Source organism: Pelodiscus sinensis, chromosome 12 (genome assembly GCF_052426305.1).
Source record: "Pelodiscus sinensis isolate ZL-2025 chromosome 12, ASM5242630v1, whole genome shotgun sequence".
Lineage (NCBI taxonomy): Eukaryota > Metazoa > Chordata > Testudines > Trionychidae > Pelodiscus > Pelodiscus sinensis.
In genome coordinates, this window is record NC_143063.1 from 4315658 (window position 1) to 4335560 (window position 19903).

At 59.7% G+C, this 19903-nt stretch overlaps 2 protein-coding genes across 3 annotated transcripts in view; one reads left to right on the forward strand and one right to left on the reverse strand.

The window, feature by feature from the left end:
• The window catches only part of LOC102463142 (zona pellucida glycoprotein D-like), a 19687-nt gene extending 17195 nt beyond the window's left edge, over window positions 1–2492 (forward strand). For both annotated transcript variants that reach the window (XM_089781424.1, XM_075940441.2), the window contains exons 8-9: window positions 700–841; window positions 2336–2492. In XM_089781424.1, coding sequence (XP_089637550.1) covers window positions 700–841; window positions 2336–2427 — 234 coding nt within the window. In that variant the 3' untranslated portion in view covers window positions 2428–2492. The remainder of the gene's footprint in view (window positions 1–699; window positions 842–2335) is intronic.
• Window positions 2469–19658, reverse strand: ADGRG3 (adhesion G protein-coupled receptor G3). The gene is made up of 13 exons (XM_075940439.2): window positions 18932–19658; window positions 17495–17524; window positions 15169–15346; window positions 14039–14180; window positions 13072–13218; window positions 12033–12155; window positions 11919–11958; window positions 11024–11124; window positions 10372–10484; window positions 9402–9682; window positions 8907–9000; window positions 7820–8109; window positions 2469–6866 (listed from the first exon to the last, which is right to left on the reverse strand). Exons 1-13 carry the CDS (start codon window positions 19014–19016, stop codon window positions 6754–6756), a joined length of 1737 nt encoding a protein of 578 aa, XP_075796554.2. The 5' UTR covers window positions 19017–19658; the 3' UTR covers window positions 2469–6753.
• Window positions 19659–19903: the final 245 nt, after the last annotated feature.

Here is a 19903-nt window from a genome sequence, read left to right on the forward strand (position 1 = left end):
TGGGTTACACTTGCTCTAAGGGGCAGCTGCCTAGTTATGGAGTGCCAGTGGCGTGGCAAGGAAGGGATGGGGGGGCTGTTGACCCTAGGTGCCACACTGGGGTGTGTGCACCAATTGAGTCCCCCTCCGCTGTCCCTGTCATCCCTCGGCTCGCCGCCTCCTGCCCACCCGACCCTGCTGGCGGGTTAGTGCGTGCGGGGCCTGGCCCCAAACCTGAAGGGTAGGAGAAGATGCAGTACAAGCTCCCCCCTCCTCCCAGGGTTGGGCTCAGCTGTGCACCAGATTCAGGGCGGCCGGGGAGGCACAAATTTTGCCTTTGCCCCCGGGTGCATAACACCCTCGCTTGCACCTCGTCTCCTTTCCCTCCGAACTTGAGGGCACCTCGTGGAGGGTTTTCACTTGCACCCCCCCCTCGCTAGCTGGCTCCAGCTTGTTTGTTGGTCCACCTGGCTGCTGGGTGAGCCACCTGCAAGCATTACCTGTAGCTCTGCGGCTGGGCAGAGACCTCAGCAGGGCGGAGTCCAACCCCCTGCCCAAAGCAGGACCAAGCCCAACTTCTTGGGTGCGTGCCGGAGGCAGGGTCTCCCTGCCAGTAAGCGAGGCTTGGTCTTCAGAGGAATGGCTCTTGCCACGCTGCATGGGAGCAGAACAGGCAAGCGTCCCAGCCTGTCCTAGCGGTTGCCTCTGCTCTGCTCACAGCAATGTCCCAGGAGGTTGAGGAAGAGGGCACTGGAGGAGGACTACAAGAAAATTGTCTCTTTGGGGCCCATCCATCTCCTGGCCTCTCCCCGTGCTGGAGCCCGGGATGCCGCGTCAGGGACGAACCAGCAGGACCTTTGGGGTACGTATGACGCTTGCCCCGGGTTATATGTAGCCATGAAAAGAGGTGGCGAGATCGCTGCCCTGCCATGTGGAAGCTCAGGGGCTTCCTGGCTGGAGATCTTGGTGCTCCCTGGTTGTCTTCTGCAGCCCCTAGAAGCCTCGAGCTGTAGCGTGCATCCTCCTCCACCCACTGAGTCTGCCCCTTCCACGGCTGGATGTCAGCCATGGCACAGTCGCTTGGGAGGCCAGGGACTGGCCCGAGGGGAGCTGGTAGCTGGAAGCCTGTAGACCAGGGGTGGTCAAAATCTGGCCTGTGGGCTGGATCTGGCCCACCAAGCCATGTGATCCGGCTCGTGGCCTGCCCTGCCACGCCACGGCCCCACCGCCCGGCCAATTGAAACCCAAGGGCAGGGTAGCAAAGTCTCCTCCCTCCCCCGCCCCCTCCCCCGGGCGGCCCATGGCTCCAGAGGGATTCCAAACAGCTGGCAGTTCCCTCAGGCATGGCATGCCCCAGCTGGGCAGGGGCAGGGGACTTCGCATGCTTCCCCACCCCCAAGCCCCGATTGATCTGGGGCATGGGAACATGCAAAGTCTCCTCCCCCCCCCGGCGGGTGGTTCCCTCTAGGTGTCGCACCTGCCCTGCCCTGCCAGGGGCATGCAAGAGATCTTGCGTGCTCCCCCATGGGGTGAGGGAGCGTTCGAATTCCCCGGTGCCTAGTGGGCCCCGCCCCTTCCAGAGTCTGCTTGCCACCGCTACCAAAATTGGTGAAGTGCTCCCCTCCCCAACAAAAATGATGGCCCGTCCCTGCTAACGAATCTAGAGATGGGCTAACGACGGCCGCAACTTCTCACTCATGGTGTTGTGCGTGAGGTGGCCTGTGCAGACCCTGCCACAGCGCATCAAGGCCCCGGTGTGCGTCACCATTTGGCGCAGTGTTGCATTCACGTGCACGGGCCAACAGTACAAAGCTGGCTCGCGACGATATTCGATAGTGTGGAAAGCATGGTGCAGCGTGTAGAACTCCGCATATGCAAAAACAAAAGGAAAAACTATGGAGCACTTTAAAGACTAACAAGATGGTTTAATAAGTGATGAGCTTTCGTGGGGCATGAAAGCTCATCACTTATTAAACCATCTTGTTAGTCTTTAAAGTGCTACATCGTCAGTTTCTCCTTTTGTTTTTGCAAGATCCAACATGGCTACCTCTCTATTACTATTCAGAATATGCAAAGTACCCTGAAAATGCCCAGTAATATCAAACACAAAAATTGCTAAAAATAACTCTCTGGACCTTAGACGCTTTAAGTAAGAGACTGTCGGGAGGCGACAGGTGCGAGGAGCCGGATGTGTCTTTGCACCATGCAATGTCCCGTTTGCTGGATCCGCAGCCTCCATGGTTCTTACCCGTCCTGAGAAGAGCCTCCCTCCCACCCGCCATTAGATCTACCATGGCGTGCAGCTCTCCACTACGGAGCACAAGGGGGAACCTGAAATGTCGTCTCCTCTCTTTAGGGCTGCACCTGTGGGTCCCTGGTGCCCTGGCGATGCTGATCGTGGCTGGCCTCTTTGGGCTGGTGGCTGTCGCTAAAGCCCTGAAGAAATGAGCAAAGCCCAGGGAGCCGCATTTCTAAATAAACCAGCCGCTTGCAGAGAGTCTGTCGGCTTCCTTAAAAAGCATCCTAGACTCCGAGGGCTGGGAGAGACCTCAGGAGGTCATCAAGCCCAGCCCTCTGCCCAGAGCAGGACCAGGATGCTCTGGGAATGGGCTGCTTGTTCCGAGTAGGGGAGCTGGGGTCATGCTCTGAGGCTCAAATGGCTACACTAGGGGTGGGAGCTAACTTCTGATGGGGGTGGGGGGTTCTCCAAGATGTTGGTGAGTGGCCATGGGCTGCGCTTTTCTCTGGGGGAGGGGGTGGGGTCTGGGATGCAGGTTGGGGCCAGAAGGGAGCTCACGGTAGGAGATAGGGGAGCCTGAGAGGTGTTGGGGAGCAGGACGGGATTGGGGTGCGGGGCCATGAGGGGGTAGGGGCGCAGGAGAAGATCTTGATGAGGTGCAGAGGGTTTGGGTTATGACCTGGGCTGGCAGCTTGGCGTGCAAAGTCAGGGATAGGGGTATGGGTGAGGAGAGGATTCTGGCCTGGGGGAAGGGTGGGTGTCAGAGGGCCTGGGAGGAGTTGTGGGGTGCAGAGGGCCTGGGTGGTGACGTGGTGCAGGGAGTGAGGGTTGTCAGGAGCTGGCTCTGGCTGGGAGATGCTTACTTAGCTGACTCCTAGCCAGCAGCTCACATCCAAAGGCGTGGCAGGCCGGATCCAGCCCCCGGGCTGTATTTTGCCTCCCCTGGGTGAACCTCTCCCTGCTGCTGAAACAGTGGAATTTCCTGGCATAACCTACAACATCCAGGCTGGATTTACAGAGCTCACCTCGCTCGAATGAATGACAGGCTCCCAGGCAGAATCACGTGGCTGTTGCTGTGGGAACCAAAACTGGGAGCATGCTGGCTCTTGTGTCTAAATTCTCCAGCTGCTTTAACATCAGCCTCTCGCCCTGGCTTCCGCTCCCAGCCTGCCTGTCCTTGCACATCATGCTGGTATCTAGCTGGCTTGCCAGCCACATCCACCGTGGGCTTGTTTCATTGCAGGGGGGCTCACGCTGATACATACCACATGCTCTACGTAAGTTCTTTCAAACACCAGTGGTTCTGCAGGCTGTGAGCTTCATCTTGAGGTGGGTTGCATCCAAAGGCCTGCTGGGACTGTGTTTTGTAGAAGATGCTATACAAGCCAGAACTCTGCCCGGAGCAGGCTTTACTGACCCGCAGTGAACTCAGAAGTCTGGGGGAGTTGAGCAAAGCCTCTTTTCCAGGCAGGTGGCTGTTTGGAGCAGAGAAATGCTTTAGGGTAAAGAGATTTCTTGTAACAGCAGATCCACAGTTCTGCCTCAACACTGTAATTATTGGCCTTTTGCATTGGCAAACGAACAGGTGTGCAGCACCTTCCATGCAAGCAACCCACTCCCCCGGCAAATGCCCTTTCCCTAAGCCACTCAAGAACCCAGCCCCCTCCTGCTGTGTTGGCAGTCTGGTGGCTCCTAGCCTGGGTGGTGGGGCAGGGCTCAAACCTGCTACTCTTCGCTCCCAAGGTGAATGGCCTATCCCCTAAGCCACGGGAGAAGCCCTCCACCCTTTCTCCCTTCAGAATGTACCTTATCCTGTGTGACCCCACGTTGGCCTGTGCATAGCTATAAAAGCTTCCTGGCTGATGTGACTTACTCGGTCACATCCCATGCCACCCCTTGGCACAACAGGGAAGGCCTTTCTGTACGGAGGTGGGGGGTGAGGTATTGATGCAAAAGCAGGCTTGCAAAAAAAAAAAGCCACTGCGGCGAAGTCTGCTTCGACCTCTGCCCTTTTGCAGGAGTAGAGCAGATCTGGCAACCCATGCACCGCTGCAAGCAGAGGAGGAAATAGGGGCGCACACGGAAGAGCCCCGCAGACTTCCGCTTTTGCCCTGTGTCACACCCTGAAGGTTCCTAGTGTTGTCAGGAGGGAATCCTCTAGCTATACCTAGTGTATAATTCATTTAGGGTACGTCTAGGCAGCGGGGCTATTGCGGGATACTGGAAGTATCCCAAAATAGCTACCCCGCGTCTTTTAAACTCGCCTGTTATTTCGAAATACTTTTTGAAAGGCAGGTGTGCTATTTCCGCATTGCTGGAGCCCTCGTTCTACGTTAGTTTGGCACACAATTTTGAAGTTTGGTGCTGTGTGGACGCGCCCAATTTTGAAATACGATCGAAATAAGATACACAATTGCATATCTTATTTTGAGCATAGGGCAGGGTGTAGCTGCACCCTGATTTCTGCAGAAGCCCCCGGTTTTCCCCACGGCCTAGACCTGGGGCCAGGCATCTGGCTGGAGTGGGTACGCACATACCCTCAGGGGTACTCAAGAGAAGTCTGGGGCAGGGGAGGTACGTCAACACGGCTGAGATTTGGAGAAAACTGAATTTTTGTGTTTTTACAGCGCTTTATTATTTCTGTACTTTTTATACCCAAAAATGTCATCACCCGCCTGGCTACGATTAAGTTGTTTAAACAAATGTGCTGCAATGGTAGAAAAAAAATTGTCTGAAAACTGTAGGTACTGGGGGAGAGGTAGATACGTTGGGGGGCAGGGAGAGGGTCCGGAGTGACCCAGACAGATTAGAGGATTGGACCAAAAGAAATCTGATGAGGTTCAACAAGGACAAGTGCAGAGTCCTGCCCATGGGACGGAAGAATCCCAAGTATTGTTACAGGCTGGGGACCGACTGGCTAAGTAGCAGTTCTGCAGAAAAGGACCTGGGGATTCCAGTGGATGAGAAGCTGGATATGAGGCAACAGTGTGCCCTTGTAGCCAAGGCTAATGGCATATTAGGTTGCATTAGGAGGAGCATTGCCAGCAGATCCAGAGAAGTGAGTATTCCCATTATTCGGTTCTGGTGAGGCCACATCTGGAGTATTGTGTCCAGTGCTGGGTCCCCCGCTATAGAAAGGATGTGGATGCTTTGGAGAGGGTTCAGTGGAGAGCAACCAAAATGATTAGGGGGCTGGAGCACATGACCTACGAGGAGAGGCTGAGGGAGTTGGGTTTGTTTAGTCTGCAGAAGTGAAGAGTGAGGGGGGATTTGATAGCAGCCTGCAACTCCCTGAAGGGAGGTTCCAAAGAGGCTGGAGAGAGGCTGTTCTCAGTAGTGACGGATGGCAGAACAAGGAGCAATGGTCTCAAGTTACAGTGCGGGAGGTCTAGGTTGGAAATTAGGAAAAACTATTTCCCTAGGAGGGGGGAAGCACTGGGACGGGTTCCCTAGGGAGGGGGTGGAACCTCCATCCCTAGAGGTATTAAAGTCTCAGCTTGACAAAGCCCTGGCTGGGTTGATTGAGTTGGGATTGGCCCTGCCTTGGGCAGGGGCCTGGACTTGATGACCTTCTGAGGTCTCTGCCGGCTCTATGATTCTATGATACTTATAATTTTTTGGAGGGAAAAAGGGGTCCTTTATATATAAAAAAAAAAAAGGTTGGGAAACACTGCTCTAGGGGGCCAGTGCCCAGGAACCTGCTGGTTCCCATGGATACCTCGTGCAGACGGACTCCCTCGGTGCATTATGCGCTGTCGTTGGAGGGCTATACCACCCTGGGTATCCCTCTGGGTATCCCTATCCGTGGGAGGCGATGTGGATAGCCTAGCTTGTTTCCGCAGCTACAAATATATCTGCACAAGGCTCTCACTGCAGTTCAGTTCAATGCCAGCCCTGACCCTGTAGTGACTCTAAGATCTATCGGATGGGGGGTGATACTTGAACATTTTCCCTGCTGGCTCAGTTCCTAACTCCCGGTCCTCTTCTGCCTCAACAAAGGGGGGCTGCTGCAGAGCTCCAGTCCCACGTGCCCAGAAGCCGAAGCCCTGATGGCTACGAGAGCGCCTTAGAAAGCAACGCCCAAGGGGTGTGAGCCCTCAGGGCCTTTGTAGCGCTTGGCCCAAGCGGATGAGGGGCGTGTGGGAGACCCCAAGCAAGCTGGGCAGGTTGGCCAGGATGTCCGCTGGGGGCCTGAGACACGCCAGGGCTCTAGGCTCTGGCTTCAGGTCCTCCCAGCCCCCTAACCAGGCAGAGTTAAGAGTTGCTCCTAGGGCAGACCAGTGGGGCAAACTGAGCTGTAGCTAGGTAGCCTTGGGCAAGGAACTTGGGCCCCTCCATGGCCCCGTTCACCCTTCTGTGAAGGAGGCACGATGCATCTCCTCGCGCCGGGCATCAGGCTCAAAGGGAGGCACTGCTGGACCCAACTCCCGCAAGGGGGCACAGGGGCCTGGTGGCGCTCTCCCGCTGGCGCAGCTGGCCACTGGGAAAATGCTTCTCCGCGGGCTGCCTCGGCCTGGCAGACGCAGGGCCCCCGGCTAGCTGTGGGATGCGGTGGTGACTTTCTCGTTCCTGCCGGTCCCGAAGGAGGCGGCGGCTGTGTCCCTCTTGGGGTAGTAGAGGACCGCGAACCAGATGAAGATGAAGAGACCTGTGGAGACGGAAAGGCCTCGCTGAGGGCTGGAAGCACTGGTGAGCCTGCTGGCTACTGCGTGGAACAAGGTTGAACCTCGCCTCCGAATTCTCAGGGGGCGTGTGGGCAAGCTGAGCTTGGCTCCTAGGCCATTGCCAGGGGGAATTTCCCCCGCTGCCTCCTGCCTCAAGAAGCCCTTCCAAAGTGAACGCCCCTGCCCCCGCCGGGTTAATGCTCCACCTCTTGCTAAGGGGTGGAGTCCAGAGAGGAACCTTCTGCAGGGGGAGAGTGTCTGGGGTGGTAGCCGATGCTCCCGGAGAACATCATCCCTCGCTCTTGGGGCAGGCGGCCCATTAGCTCTCCTGTTTCTCTGAGCACTGATGGGGGATTTGAGATCAGCCTTCAACTCCCTGAAGGGGGTTCCAGAGAGGATGGAGAGAGGCTGGTCTCAGCAGTGACGGATGGCAGAGCAAGGAGCAATGGGCTCAAGTTGCAGTGGGGGAGGTCTAGGTTGGATATTAGGGAAAATGATTTCCCTAGGCGGGTGGGAAGCGCTGGGCTGGGTTCCCTAGGGAGGGGGTGGACTCTCCATCCCTAGAGGGGTTTAAGTCCCGGCTGGACACAGCCCTGGCTGGGCTGATTGAGCTGGGATTGGTCCTGCGTTGGGCAGGGGGCTGGACTCGCTGATGCCTGAGGTCTCTGCTAGCCCTGGGGTTCCCAGAATTGCCTCCCCTTTGCCAGGGAGGTGTGGCCGGTGGAGCGGTCCCAGCATGCATTGCCCCAGCTACGCGAGCCCCAAGTGGCTTTCCATTCCAGTCAAGGCGTAGCGCGGTTCTTTGGGACCGGCAGTGCTGATGGGCCACAGCTCTCTGGGAGAGGGCAGGGCAGCGGAGGCCTCCAGCCGCTGGTGCGAAGCCAGTGCCGCCGCGGGGCCCCGCCGGGGTGCAGCACGGCCTGGCTCTCATGCTCACCTTGCAGAGAGTTCAGCACGGTGAAGAGGTACAGGGCCGGCACGGACATGGTGCCGTAGGTGAAGAAGGCCAGCCCCCAGGTGGCTCCCAGTAGACAGGAGAGGCCTAGCACCGTCAGGCCCCCCTTCCAGGCCTCTATTTTCGCCTCCTTCCCCGCTGTGGTTCTCCTCAGGCCGCACAGCTTCCAGACGACCGCCCCGAGCACCAGCATGTTGGCGAGGAGGATCAAGCCGAAGTAGCTGCAGTTGGTGATGTAATGGACCAGCGCGTGACCGGCGTCTATCCAGCACCTGCAAGGGGCACCACAGTGAGCCTGGGCATGGGGGCTATCGGAGCTGGGGGGCAGCCCCCCCAGACATCGCTCGTGGCTTTCCTAGCACCAGGACCTGCCTGCATAAAGTCTCTGCTGGAAGGCAGGGCCAGCAGGCATCCGTGGGGGGCAGAGACGTTCTGCAGGTGGAACTGTGCCTGGGCGGGGCATGACTCTGTGCCTGGCCGGTGGCTCCGCCCCTGCTGAGCCTCCTCCCTCTGAAGCTCCGCCCCTGCTGAGCCTCCTCCCTCTGAAGCTCCGCCCCTGGCCTCACTCTGCCCCCCCCCACTGCTTGTTCCTCTGCACCGCATCCCCCTCCCCTGGCTGGCCGGCCACTCACTGCCCATGTGCACCTCTCCACCCCCTCCTGAGCGCCCCCCAAGCAGGCAGGGCTAGGACAGGAAGAGGCGGAGCCTTGTGGGAAGAGGAGGAGGGGGAGTAGGACCGGGGAGGGAGCAGGATATGGCCAGGATGCCCCCCCTTTTTGGTCAGTGGGCCAGCTGTTGGGGGAAGCTTCGCTTGCCCTGGCCTCTTAGTCCTGCCCCCCACAGAGCGTACGGGGCCGCCCATGAGCCAGGCTGGTTTCCGCCGCTGCGGAGAGCGTCTCGTTCTTAACCGGGAGTCGGGCAGGAAGCAGAGGGCAGCCGCTTCCTGTGAAACGGAGGAGCCAAGCAAAGATGGGTCCCGTTTCCCAGCAGAGGAGCAGGCTGGCTGTGCCCAAGCCAAGCGCGGAGCCGGCCCACGCCACCGCCAGCCAGACGAGAACGGGCCACTTACAGGGTGACAGTGGTCTGGTTGGCCGCGTCCTTAATGGCGTATTGTCCGTAGCTGTTCATGCTGCCCGCGATAGTGACCACCAGAGCAGGGAAGCCTGCACAAGCAAAAGGGGCAGGCCGTGAGAGCCGGGACGGGGAGAGGAGGGGCTGCTATTCTATGTCCCAGTGCTCTGAGCTCTTGTCCAGACATAGGCTGAGCCAGCAGGCAAATCTCGGTGAGGTTTTGTGAAGATGGGAAAGCAGTTGGAGGCAGGTTGGATGGGGTCTGGTGTCCTCCTAAGCTACAGGCCGAGGGGTGGTGCCTCGCTAATTGGGCCGTGCTGGGGGAACGGATTTCTGACACAGGCAGATATTTTCAGTCCGGAGGTTCTAGCCTTCCTACAGCAGGTCAGACTGTGGACCCAAAGAGGTTAGACGTACCCCTTCCAGAGCTGGCCCTAAGCTCTCTGGGGCTGGGACGCCCGGGCCCCTCGCCAGGCGGGGAGATGCAGCTTACCCCAGCCCACGAGGCACAGCTTCACCAGGTAGTGCCGCATGTAGGTGTTGGTGACTTTGATGGCCAGCAGGTAGAGCTGAAAGGCCTCGATGGCCATCCAGGTGAAACAGCAGAGCAGGCCGTAGTGGGTGACGCCGCCGATGCCCTTGCATAGACCCGGGCGGCCCAGCCTGACGATCCAGCTGTTCAGCAGGTAGGCCAGGTTCAGGAGGAGCAGGCTGCTCGTGAGGTTCATGTGGATTTTGACCAAGTTGTCAGATTTGAAATTTTTGTAGGCACACCTGAGATGGAACGAGGCTCAGTGCAGACCCCAGAGAGACCCCCTCACTGTGCTGGGATCCCCAATTCCCCACTGCTGCTCAGGAGACAACAGGGCAGGGATCCTCCTCCTTCCCGGGGCGGGATGTCCATGAACGAGGGCAGATGATTTACCCTCTCCCACCACGTAGGGAGAGACCCGGTTAACCAGGGCTTCCTAACAGGACCAGGGAACGACGGGGAACGCCCCTGGGGGAATCAAAGGACCCGCCTGTGGGCAGGGGAAAAGGGGACGAGAGGAGACGGGAAGCTCTTGGTGACACAGTCTCCTTTCCTGGTGGCTATTTGTGTGCCTGGGGACCAGCGCAAACGCAGCCTGGCTGTGACTGCAATGCAAGAGACTGGTAGAAAAGGGAACAAACGAGCCAGTCCAAGGCTGCCCCTCACTGGGGGGTGCCTGTAGCATCGGGCGGCCTCAGAAATGCAGGACTCTGGTCAGTTCTTGTTGCCCTTCTCCATGACTGGGAGGGGGGGCCTTAGAGCCCGTCCCTGCCCTCGCCGTTACCGCCTGTAAGTCACTGCAGCGGTTTGCACCAGGGTGAAGCTCAGCCCGGAGCCTCGGCATTCTCCCATCCCAGGCGCCAGCAGGAGAGCGGTACAAGAAGGGTGGGGTGAGCCCCAGAGAGCGCGAGAGGCGTGGGACGGGTCCTACCTCAGCACAAAGTACAGGCCGACCGTGAGGACCGAGAAGCCCATGGAAATCCCGCAGCCGACGTTTGCGATAGTGGACAACCTCTGGGCCGTGAAGGCGTCCAGGGACGGATTCTGTCAAACGCACACCGAGGCGCGGGGTTAGGACAGGCGCGGGCGGGCGCGACGGTGGCCCGCGGCGGACCGGAGAGCTGAGGCAGCGTCACAGCCTGCTGGAGCCGCTGGGATAGAGCCACTGATAGGCTGGGCTGGGGATGAAGGCCGGGCTGGTGGGGCAGGCTCGGCTCCATAAGCCCCTGAGGGCGGAGGAGGGGCGCTAAGCGTGAGAGGCCTGAAAGCAACGCCTGGCTTGCCCCCTGGGGCAGTGGATCGGTTACGCCCGGTGTGCTCAGCGATGGTGGGGGGAGGAGGCCGGGGGCTCAGAGAAGGTTGCAAGGGACCATAATGACCGGGCAGCCCTTCCAGCTGGGAGCAGAGAGCGTAAGTCTTTCCGCTTTGGTATCCCAGGCCAGATGCTTAGTTGGAGAACGTCCCCCCTCCGCCACCCTGCAGGGCTGAATTGGGTTTGTTGCTGACGAGGGACCGGGGCTGCCGGTGTAAGTGTACAGCCGGCCATGTGTGGAACCACCGGCGGCTGGGAGCACAGGCGATACCAGCAGGAGGGTGAAGAAGGTCAGGTGGTCACAACAGCACACTGTCTCCCTCTCTCTGCAGTCCGTGAGGCAGCCGGACGTGTTCCATCCTCCACGCAGGCCTGCAAGAGTCACGTGGAGAAGCCACGGCCTGTAACCCGAGGGCAGCCGATAGCCGTGGAACCGCACCAGCCCTGCGCTGAAGGGTCGTGCCAGGGCTCGGCCAGCTCCAAGCCCCACGTGGGAAGACACTGCAAGGCCCCAGGGTGGGGAGGGGATGGTGAAGGCCACAAGGTGGGGCAGTGGTCTTGTTCGCCGTGGCTCACAAAGGCCGTGCGGTCGGCTCTGAGGGGGACGTCCCTGAGTTGGTGTCTTTCTAAGCCATGAGCACAACGGCTACACGCAGGCGCTGATGCCGCAGGAGCCATATTATTTGGGAAATGCACAGAGGGCGAGGGGGCAGCCCATAGTACATGCCATGGGCTGGCATTTCGGGAGGGGGGTCCTGTCCCGCTCACCTGGCCCCGGCTAAGTTCTGAGGCCTCTGGGGCTCACTCTAACGCTATGTTGGCGCGAGTGGGTCTACCTGCAGGAATGGAGGCAGGCCCGGGCGCTTTGCCGTGGCGAGCCGGGCAGGTAAAACACAAAACGCCAAGCCGGCCAGGCGACCGCAGCCCAAGGCAGAGTGGGGGGCAGCCCCCAACGCTCGCCCGGCCACGAGGCCTTGGCACCAGGGGACTCGGGCGTTCCGCAGAGGGGTTGGCAAGCACGCAGGTGCCCACCCTGGTAAGCCCGAGGCGTGGTCCTGTCTGGGTGGGGGGCTTGTCTCTGCCCGACTTTTCCTGCTCTCTGCCCGCATGCCCTGGTGAAGCAAGGGTCTATGCCCAGCCCCTTCGAGGCCCAGCCCCTCACGCACCTTTCTTGGGGTCCCAGAAGACGCAGTGCCTGGCCGTGTCCTGCAAACACAGAGGGGTTAGTGCGCACGGCAGCCCCCCTCGGGGCGGAGGGGAGAATGGGGGGGCCGGCTCACCAGGGGCAGTGGGCTGTGGGAGAAGGTGAGTTCCATGCAGTTGTTGAATGCAGCGGTCTCCCTGCCTCCCACGTTCACGCTGACCATGATGTTGTCCAGCATGGTGCCCGTCTGGTCAGGGTCCTGCAGGGTACCGGCATCGTGCAAGGGCTCCAGCTCATCTGCACAGGGAGAGGGGCCCCCCAAGCGCCACCCCCCTCGCAGGGCGGGAGGAGACTTCGCGCACCCCCCCTCCTCCCCCAGGCCAATCAGTCTCCTCCCGTCCTGGCAGGGTGGGAGGAGCTTTGCGGGCAGCCCCCCCACCCCCAGGCTCTGATTGGCTGGGAGGCAGGGAGAGTGGCAGGGCCTCCGTGGGCTGGATCCACATGCTTGGAGGCCCTTTTGCCCACCCCCGCTCTAAGTCGTGGCTGGTTGATGACCCTGTCACGATTCACGGCTCTAGATCCGGCAGGCCTAGGCATGCGTCCTGCCACTGCCCCATCACACGGCAGCCCTCCCACGGCCCTGGCTCCCACGGTGGGGCCACAAAGGAGTTTGTTCAGCCACCTGGCCTTCAGCCGTGGACTCAAGTGGCAGCTGTCCTGGAGCAGGGTCTAATTCAGGGGTGGGGAACCTAAAGCCCGGGGGCCAGTTGTGGCCCCTGGCTTGCCTGGATCCAGCGCCCCTGCTGCCCTCTGTGGGGCTGGAGCACCCAAAACCTACCGGCCTGGGCCCACATAGGCCTTGCTGTGTGAGGGGAGTGTGGGGAGTGTCTTCCTCCTTCTCAGTTGGGGCCACATCAGTGAGAGCTTGGGGGGGGGGGGTTGTTTTTTGTTTCTCATGCGTGTGTGGCCCCTCGACTGATTTTTCTGTGGGTCAGTGGCCCCCAGCTCAAAATAGTTTCTCCGGCCCTGGTCTAATTCACAAGGGGAATGTGCCCTCGTACGCAGACTCTGCCCCTCGCCATAGCTGGGGGAAATCAGTGCGTGTGTGTTCGCCTTGCCCTGGTGAATCAGGGATTGCTGGGGGGCCAGGGGATTAGCTACCAGCCCTGGCTTACCTTAAAGAGGCCCCATTGTTCCACGTTGAGCACCATGATGGCCACTTTGACGTGGTCTGTCTTGTTGTGAAGGGACTGAAATATTCCCTGGGGCAGTTTGACGCTGCTCACGTGCCCCCTCACGCTGGCGTTCCCCTCCCTGGGGACCTGCATGGCGGAGCGGGAATAGCACGTTACTGCGCGCGAGGACGCCGGGTTCTTCTCTAGCACCGTCCGCCGCAGACCCCCGGGCCCTTTCCAAACACCCTGGCGAGGTGGAGATTATCCCCCCCCCCCCGCAGAAATGGGGAAATCACAGACAAAGAGAAAGCCCCTTGCCCACCGTCACTCAGTGCCTCGAGAGCTGATCTGGGCCTAGACCTCAGATGCCCCACTGCTCAGTTCCGTGCTCTGGCCACGAGAGGGCATGGCCGCCTCGCGGTTGCCACCTGGGCTCGGTGTGAGGGTCTGTGAGAAGAAGCAAGTTCTTCCAGGCCAGGGGGACCCTGGGGAGGTGGGGGAATCTCCATCCCTGGAGCTCCTTGAGAGCAGGTTGGAGAGACCTCAATCAGGGTTGGTCTAGAATGGTGCTTGGTCCTGCCGTGAGGGCCCTGATGGCCTCTCGAGGTCCCTTCCAGTTCTAGGGCTCTGTGATTCGATTGACTTGGCCCCTACCAGCCCTGGCGGCAAACGTGAGCGATATGGAGTGTGAGGTACGGCCGCCAGCACCCCCCACCTTCTCCAGGGGTGGTTTCAAGGGACTCGTTCCTTCGTCGCCCCACTGAAGCGGAAAACAGGAGATCTGAAGAAGTCCCTGGGTCCATCCTGGCCTGCAGTGTGCCGGCAGGGGCTAACGCAACACAGCGGTTGCCTTCGGCAGTGTGGCCGCCCCCCAGAGCACCCTGACCCCGAGGTGTCTGCCTGAGAGCCGAGGCCCAGCGCCCAGGCGGCAAAGATGCTGCCCTGCGAGGAGGATGGTGTTTGCTACCTCGTTGGGCGCCAGCGTGAAGAGGAGGTCCTGGTCGAGGCTGGTGCTGATGTTCTGCACCCGGGCCTTCATCCTGCTCATGTCCACGATGTCCTCGTGCGCCTCCTCCTTGGTGAGGTAGTCCTCGAAGGCCAGCCAGAACCTGCCATGGGAAGGAGGGGCGTGCTGGGAATGGGGGAAGGGGTGCAGCTGTTCCTACTGGCTGGGAAATGGCCGCCCGGAAATGTGTGTCCCCAGGACGCTGAGGAAGAGTAGTGCTGCCTAGGCGTATTTCAGCTAATGGGGAGCAGGGAAAAGAGAGGCGGGAAAGAGCCTGGCTGAAGGAGGCTGGGAATAACCCTTCCCGGGGGGGGTTTTGGCTAGGATTGCCAGATGATTTAGCCAAAAATACTGAACACTCCCCCCGCAAAAACAAACGAACAAACAAACAAAAACCCCCAAAAAACACCACCCTGGGGAAAAAATTCTATTGAGAAAAAGAAAAGGGGGGAGACCAAAGCTGCTGAACAACAAAAAAAAAAAGGACCCTGAGACTTATTAAGCAAAAAAAATATATAGATAAAAAAATAATTAAAAAACCCGCCAGGATGGCCCCTTTAAGAGGCTTTTTGGACCTACGAAGTGGCCATCTTGTCTCCCTGCTCCAGGCCAGACGGCTCCCCTGCAAAACCAGGAAAGCGGGGGTGGGCCCAGTTGCTGAGTGTGTCGTAGGGTTGCCAGGTGTCCGGTATTGACCCGGGCAGTCTGGTATTTTCACCCCCTGGCCGGGAAAATATCAGAAAACACCGGACATTATCGGACATTATCGGTGTCCGGTATTTTCTGCATTTTTTTTTACCAGAGAGGAGGCGAAAATACCGGACTGTCTGGGTCAACGCCGGACACCTGGCAACCCTAGTTTTGGCACGAACCCTTCACCTCAGCACGAGGCTGGCTTTGGGACTGACCGACCCCTCGCTCCTGAACTCTGGCACTGCCCCTCTCTGGCCAGAGGGGGGACGCGGGGGCAGGAGCCTCCCTCCTGGGCCAGGACATGGGGGCATCCTGGGCTGGCTGCCTTAGCCTGCCCCTCTCCCTGCTGAGCCCTGACGGGGCACCGGGCCCCACTCCCCAGCACGCCCCCCCTGTACCTGTGGAGCTTGTCCTGCAGACACGCGCAGAACGTATCGTTCTTCTTCTGCGTCTGCTCCTGCTCCTGCTCCACACACGTGTAGCTGATGCTCATGATTTTTCTGGCGCACTCCGGAGTCACGGGTAAGTCTTTTCCAGGCTCGCAGAAGCCGCAGCACTTGGTGCCAGCGTCCACCCCTGGGGGAGGCAAACACAGCAGCAGGGATGTGTCCACGTCCCCCCCCACTCACCTGGCCAGCGGGGAGTGATTCGGAGACCCAGGGTCCCCGGGGCTACAGGAAACAGAGCAGCGACCGGTGTCTGGGGGCCGTGGCTGCTAGAAGAGAACTGAGCAGCCCTGCCCTGCGCCGCTCTTGGGCCTGCAGCTGGGCAGCTCCCCGGCAGCCTGCTCCGAAGTGGGGGTGGCTGGTTAGCCGTGCCAGGGGGTGCTCTGCGAGCCTCAGAAGGCCGGGCAGAAGCACCAGCCGGCTCAGAGCGGCGCGTCCGCGGGACCTGCCCCCGTGGCCGTGAGCGGGAACCCTCCCAGCACGCACACCTGCCGGGCGGCTGATGTCAGGAACGGCATCTCCCCGTCCCGCTGGGGTCCTGCCTGCCCCACCCCGGGCCAGCTGTCGAGGAGGACCAAAGCCGGAGTATGGGTAGCAGAAACTGATAGAAGCAAAAACCGGCACCGTAGAATGTCAATAACAGCTCCCGGGAGCAGATTTTGAGAGCAGCTGCCCACGTGGAAAGAGAGACCTAGAACCCCTCTCCTGGGATCTCCTTTCTCTGGGGGGCGGCTCAGATTTGGAAGCTGGTTTTCCTACCCCACTGGCTGTCCTCAGCAACTGCATCTCCTCTAGCGCCTGGCAGGTTTGCCTCCCTCCTGTGACCTGGGCTCTCGCCCTTTTTGCGTGGTCCCCGTGGGACCGGCAGCTGAAATGAGTGCGAATCAGCGCGGCACGAGGCTTGCTATAGAGCAGCTTCAGGGCTCTTGCAAGTGAAGGCAGCGCCAGGGCGTTTGGGTCCCAACTCAGCCCCCATCAGGTGCACAACACGTCAGAGGCTGCTGCCGGCCCAGGGAGCCGCGGGAATGCCCCACCAGGGAGGTTTGGTGCCAGTGATCTGGCTAAAGAGCCACGGGAATTCCTTCAGCACGAATCCCGGAATGGGATCCAGTTTTACCTGTGTGTGGGCACCCTCCAGCTAGACAGGGGATGCATTTGCCAAGCTACTAGGGACATCTGGGGTGAGCCCACGGTGGACTAAGGGGTCTAACCAGGTGTGAGGCTATAGCAGCGTGGGCTGCGATGGGACTGTGAACACGAGCCTCAGTTGAAGACTGAAGCCTCTGCTGGAGTCTTGTGTCCAGTTCTGGGCTCCACATTCCAAGGAAGATGTGGAGAAATTGGCAAGGGTCCAGAGCAGAGAATGATGGAAGGTCTAGAGAACATGAGCTACGAGGGAAGACTGAAGGAACTGGGCTTGTTTAGTTTGGAAGGGAGAAGATTGAGAGGGGACATGATAGAGGTTTTCTAGTATCTAAAAGGGCATTACCAGGAAGAGGGAGAAAACTTGGTTGCCTTGGTCTCTGAGGCCAGGACAGGAAGCAACGGGCTTAAACGGCAGCGAGGGAGGTTGAGGTTGGACATTAGGAAAAACTTCCTGCCTGTCAGGGGGGTGAAACACTGGAATAAATTGCCCAGGGGGGTTGTGGACTTTCCATCACAGGAGATATTCAAGTGCAAGTTGGACAGACACTTGTCAGGGATGGTCTAGTTGGTGCTTGGTCCTGACGGGAGGGCAGGGGACCGGACCCGATGCCCTTGCAAGGTCCCTTCCGGTTCTATGATTCCTGACTGGGGGAGACAGCCCGTAGCATGTGCAAGAGTGGTGTGTGGCTTTCCAGCTCTGTGCAGACGTTGACCAAGCCTAGATCCCCAGGAAGTAGTGGGTGACTCGCTCGTCTTATCGCCCGTTGCAGAGGGGGAAACTGAAAGGGAGGCGAAGTGGCTTGCCTGGGTCACAGGGCAGCACGGTAATGCAGCCAGCGTGGCCGGAGGGGCTCCTTCCTCACCCACTGCCCGGGAACAGGTGTACCCCACCCTGCCCTGGACTGCCTGGGCTCATTTGCCCTCAGTGGCCCTGCTACAGGGGCTTGGCTCGCGGGTCATGGGGGGACCAGGGCAGGCCTGGGTGTCTGTGTAAGGCATCCTCGCATCGGAGGGAGGCAGAGGGAATGCAGAGGCAGAAAGAGGCCCCCGGGGATTTGTCCTCGAGGGTTTCTGCAGCCACAGCCCAGCCACAGAGCCCGGGGCCCGGTCCTGCAGGGCTGGGGAGGCTCACCCTGGCAGCTGGCTTGTTCTCTGACGCAGGCTGGAAAAAAGGGGAAATGAACAAAAGTCACCGGGGCCCGTGAGTGCAGTCGGACGTGGGGAGGGACCGTTGCCGCGCCGTTGCATGGCTCAGGGCTTCCTCCCCCCAGCGACACCAGGGATACCCTGAGTTTGTCCCGTGGGCAGCTGCTGAAGGCAGGGTTGGGGGAGGCAGGCCCCCAACCCCACCTACAGCTCTGCCCCTTCCGTGGAGGCCCTGCTCCTTCCACAGGGAGGGGAGGGTGTGGGGCAGCGTGCCGAGTGCAGGTGACCCCCCCACTACATGGAGGGGAGGGGGCCTGCGTGCATCCCCCAGCCCACCCCACCCGGAGCACCAGGGAGGGTGCGTGGCCCCAGCTTCCTGACCCTGGAGCATGGGGAGGCGGGCGCCTGGGGGCAGCAACACTCCACCCCCAGAACACCTGCAGCAGGTGTTCTGTGGGCGGGGCCATGCCTGGCAGTCTGGGAAGGCAAAGCCTCCCCCTGCCTAGCACACCGGCCGCCCGTGGTCTGCCTCGTCCTAAGGCCCCTCATCCTCGTTTCTTTCCCTCCCGCGCTGCCTTCACTCCCATTGGCTCAGCGCCCGGGGAGCCGTGGGGACAGGGCAGAAGGAAACGGAAAGGACTAGGTGAGGCAAGATCCTCAGTGGCGGATCATTTCCCATCACTTCTTTGCCTCCACCACGTGCCCGGCCACTCACCGGTCCCCCGTGGACTGTGGTTGCTCCTTGCCCACGGCAAGTCCCCATGCAGCCAGATACGTCCCTAGCGCATCCCCGAGCCAGCACCCCAAGGAGACCCAGGGAGTAGGTCGGAGTCTGTATCCTAGACCAGCACCACTAATACCACTCAACCCCGCGTGGATGCGTGGGATTTCGTGGGGACTCGTTGAGATGCTGCTGGCAGGCTTCCCCCAGCTCTGGCTAAGGTCCATTGCTCCAGGGTCGCCTGCTCGCTCTGCAGTGGTGTTCTCAGCAGCAAAGCAGATCGGCTCTCCCTGTTGGTTCCCAACCGGCCCTCCCACAGTGCAGGAAGCAAGCCCATTCACCCCACCCGCCACTCCCCGCCTGACACCAGAGGCCTGGCGCTAGGGGCAGATGCCAAGCCAAACCCGGTGGTCATGTGATCAGAAGGCAGGCCCCACCGGACTGCAATGCAACTTGTGGCCACGTCAGTCTAGCCCAAGAAGGAAAAAAACGGCTTCGGTGGACTCGTCTTTTCCTTCCCTGCGCTCAGCTGACCACTTTGCCCTGAACTTTGGCCTTTCAAATGGAAGGGTCAGGCCAATGGTTAACAGTTTGCTAAGAGGGAGGGCATGTTCCCCTGGTCTCACGCAGGGCTCTAGATCCACCCAAAGCATCGTCAGGTGGGACACACACAGGGGTGACCTTTCCCCACCCCCTACTCACCCAGTAGCGGCAGGAAACTCAGGGCTGTCATCAGAAAGGAATATTTCATGGTGTGCGGCAGGGTCACCATTCTACCATCTCTCATAAGTTTCTCTGCCGCTCCGCTCTGTTCTCCGTCCTATGCCCTCTCTCTCCGGCCCTGCGCTCTGAGGTTTAAATTGGGCAATGACCGTGTCTTCATTTCCTGCTGAAAACGTCACACATCTTCCTGCACTTTTACAGAGCCAACTCGCTGGCACAGGGCTGGCTGATGGGTGACAGAGCAGTCCCCAAAGCACACAACTGGGCGTTTCCATGTCTGGGCCCGGGCCCAGCTCCTTACCAGCTACTGCGGGGTCACAATCCCACCTGAACCCCTAAATCTCCTCTCTTCCGTGTGTCTGGCAAGAAATGCGCCCCCCGCCTTGGGTCTGAGGTCAGCAGGGCTGGACACACATGCAGACCCGAGCCTCCTGCGTTTCAGCCCATCCGAATGTTGTCAACGCTACGATGCCCAGCCTGGCCCAGGAAAGTGAAAGGCTCACGGTTTCCTTGCCAGTGCTCCTGGCTTCTCGCCGGAAAGCTGGAAGGAGCCTAGGTGTGCCCCAGATGTAAGTATCTCCCCATCAGCCCTTTGCAACAGCGGTCTTACCAACTCCGGTCCTTCAGAAATCCAGTCAGTCCTCCTTAAAAATCATGAGAATTAAATAAAAATAATACAGGCTGTCCTTGCTATGAATCCAAGCCATGTTCCAGAAAACTTGGACTTCTAGCAAAACAACCTAGCGCGGGGAATTTTTTTCTGGCGGCTGACTTCCATTTGTGCAAATTGTTGATGTTGGGTTTTTTTGGCACAACTTACGAGCGGGGAATGAGTGGACTTACAATGCATCAATTCCTACAAGCGTCAACAGGAGGGTTGTGAGCAAGACATGAGAAGTCATTCTTCCGTTCTACTCTGCGCTGGTTAGGCCTCAGTTGGAGTATTGTGTC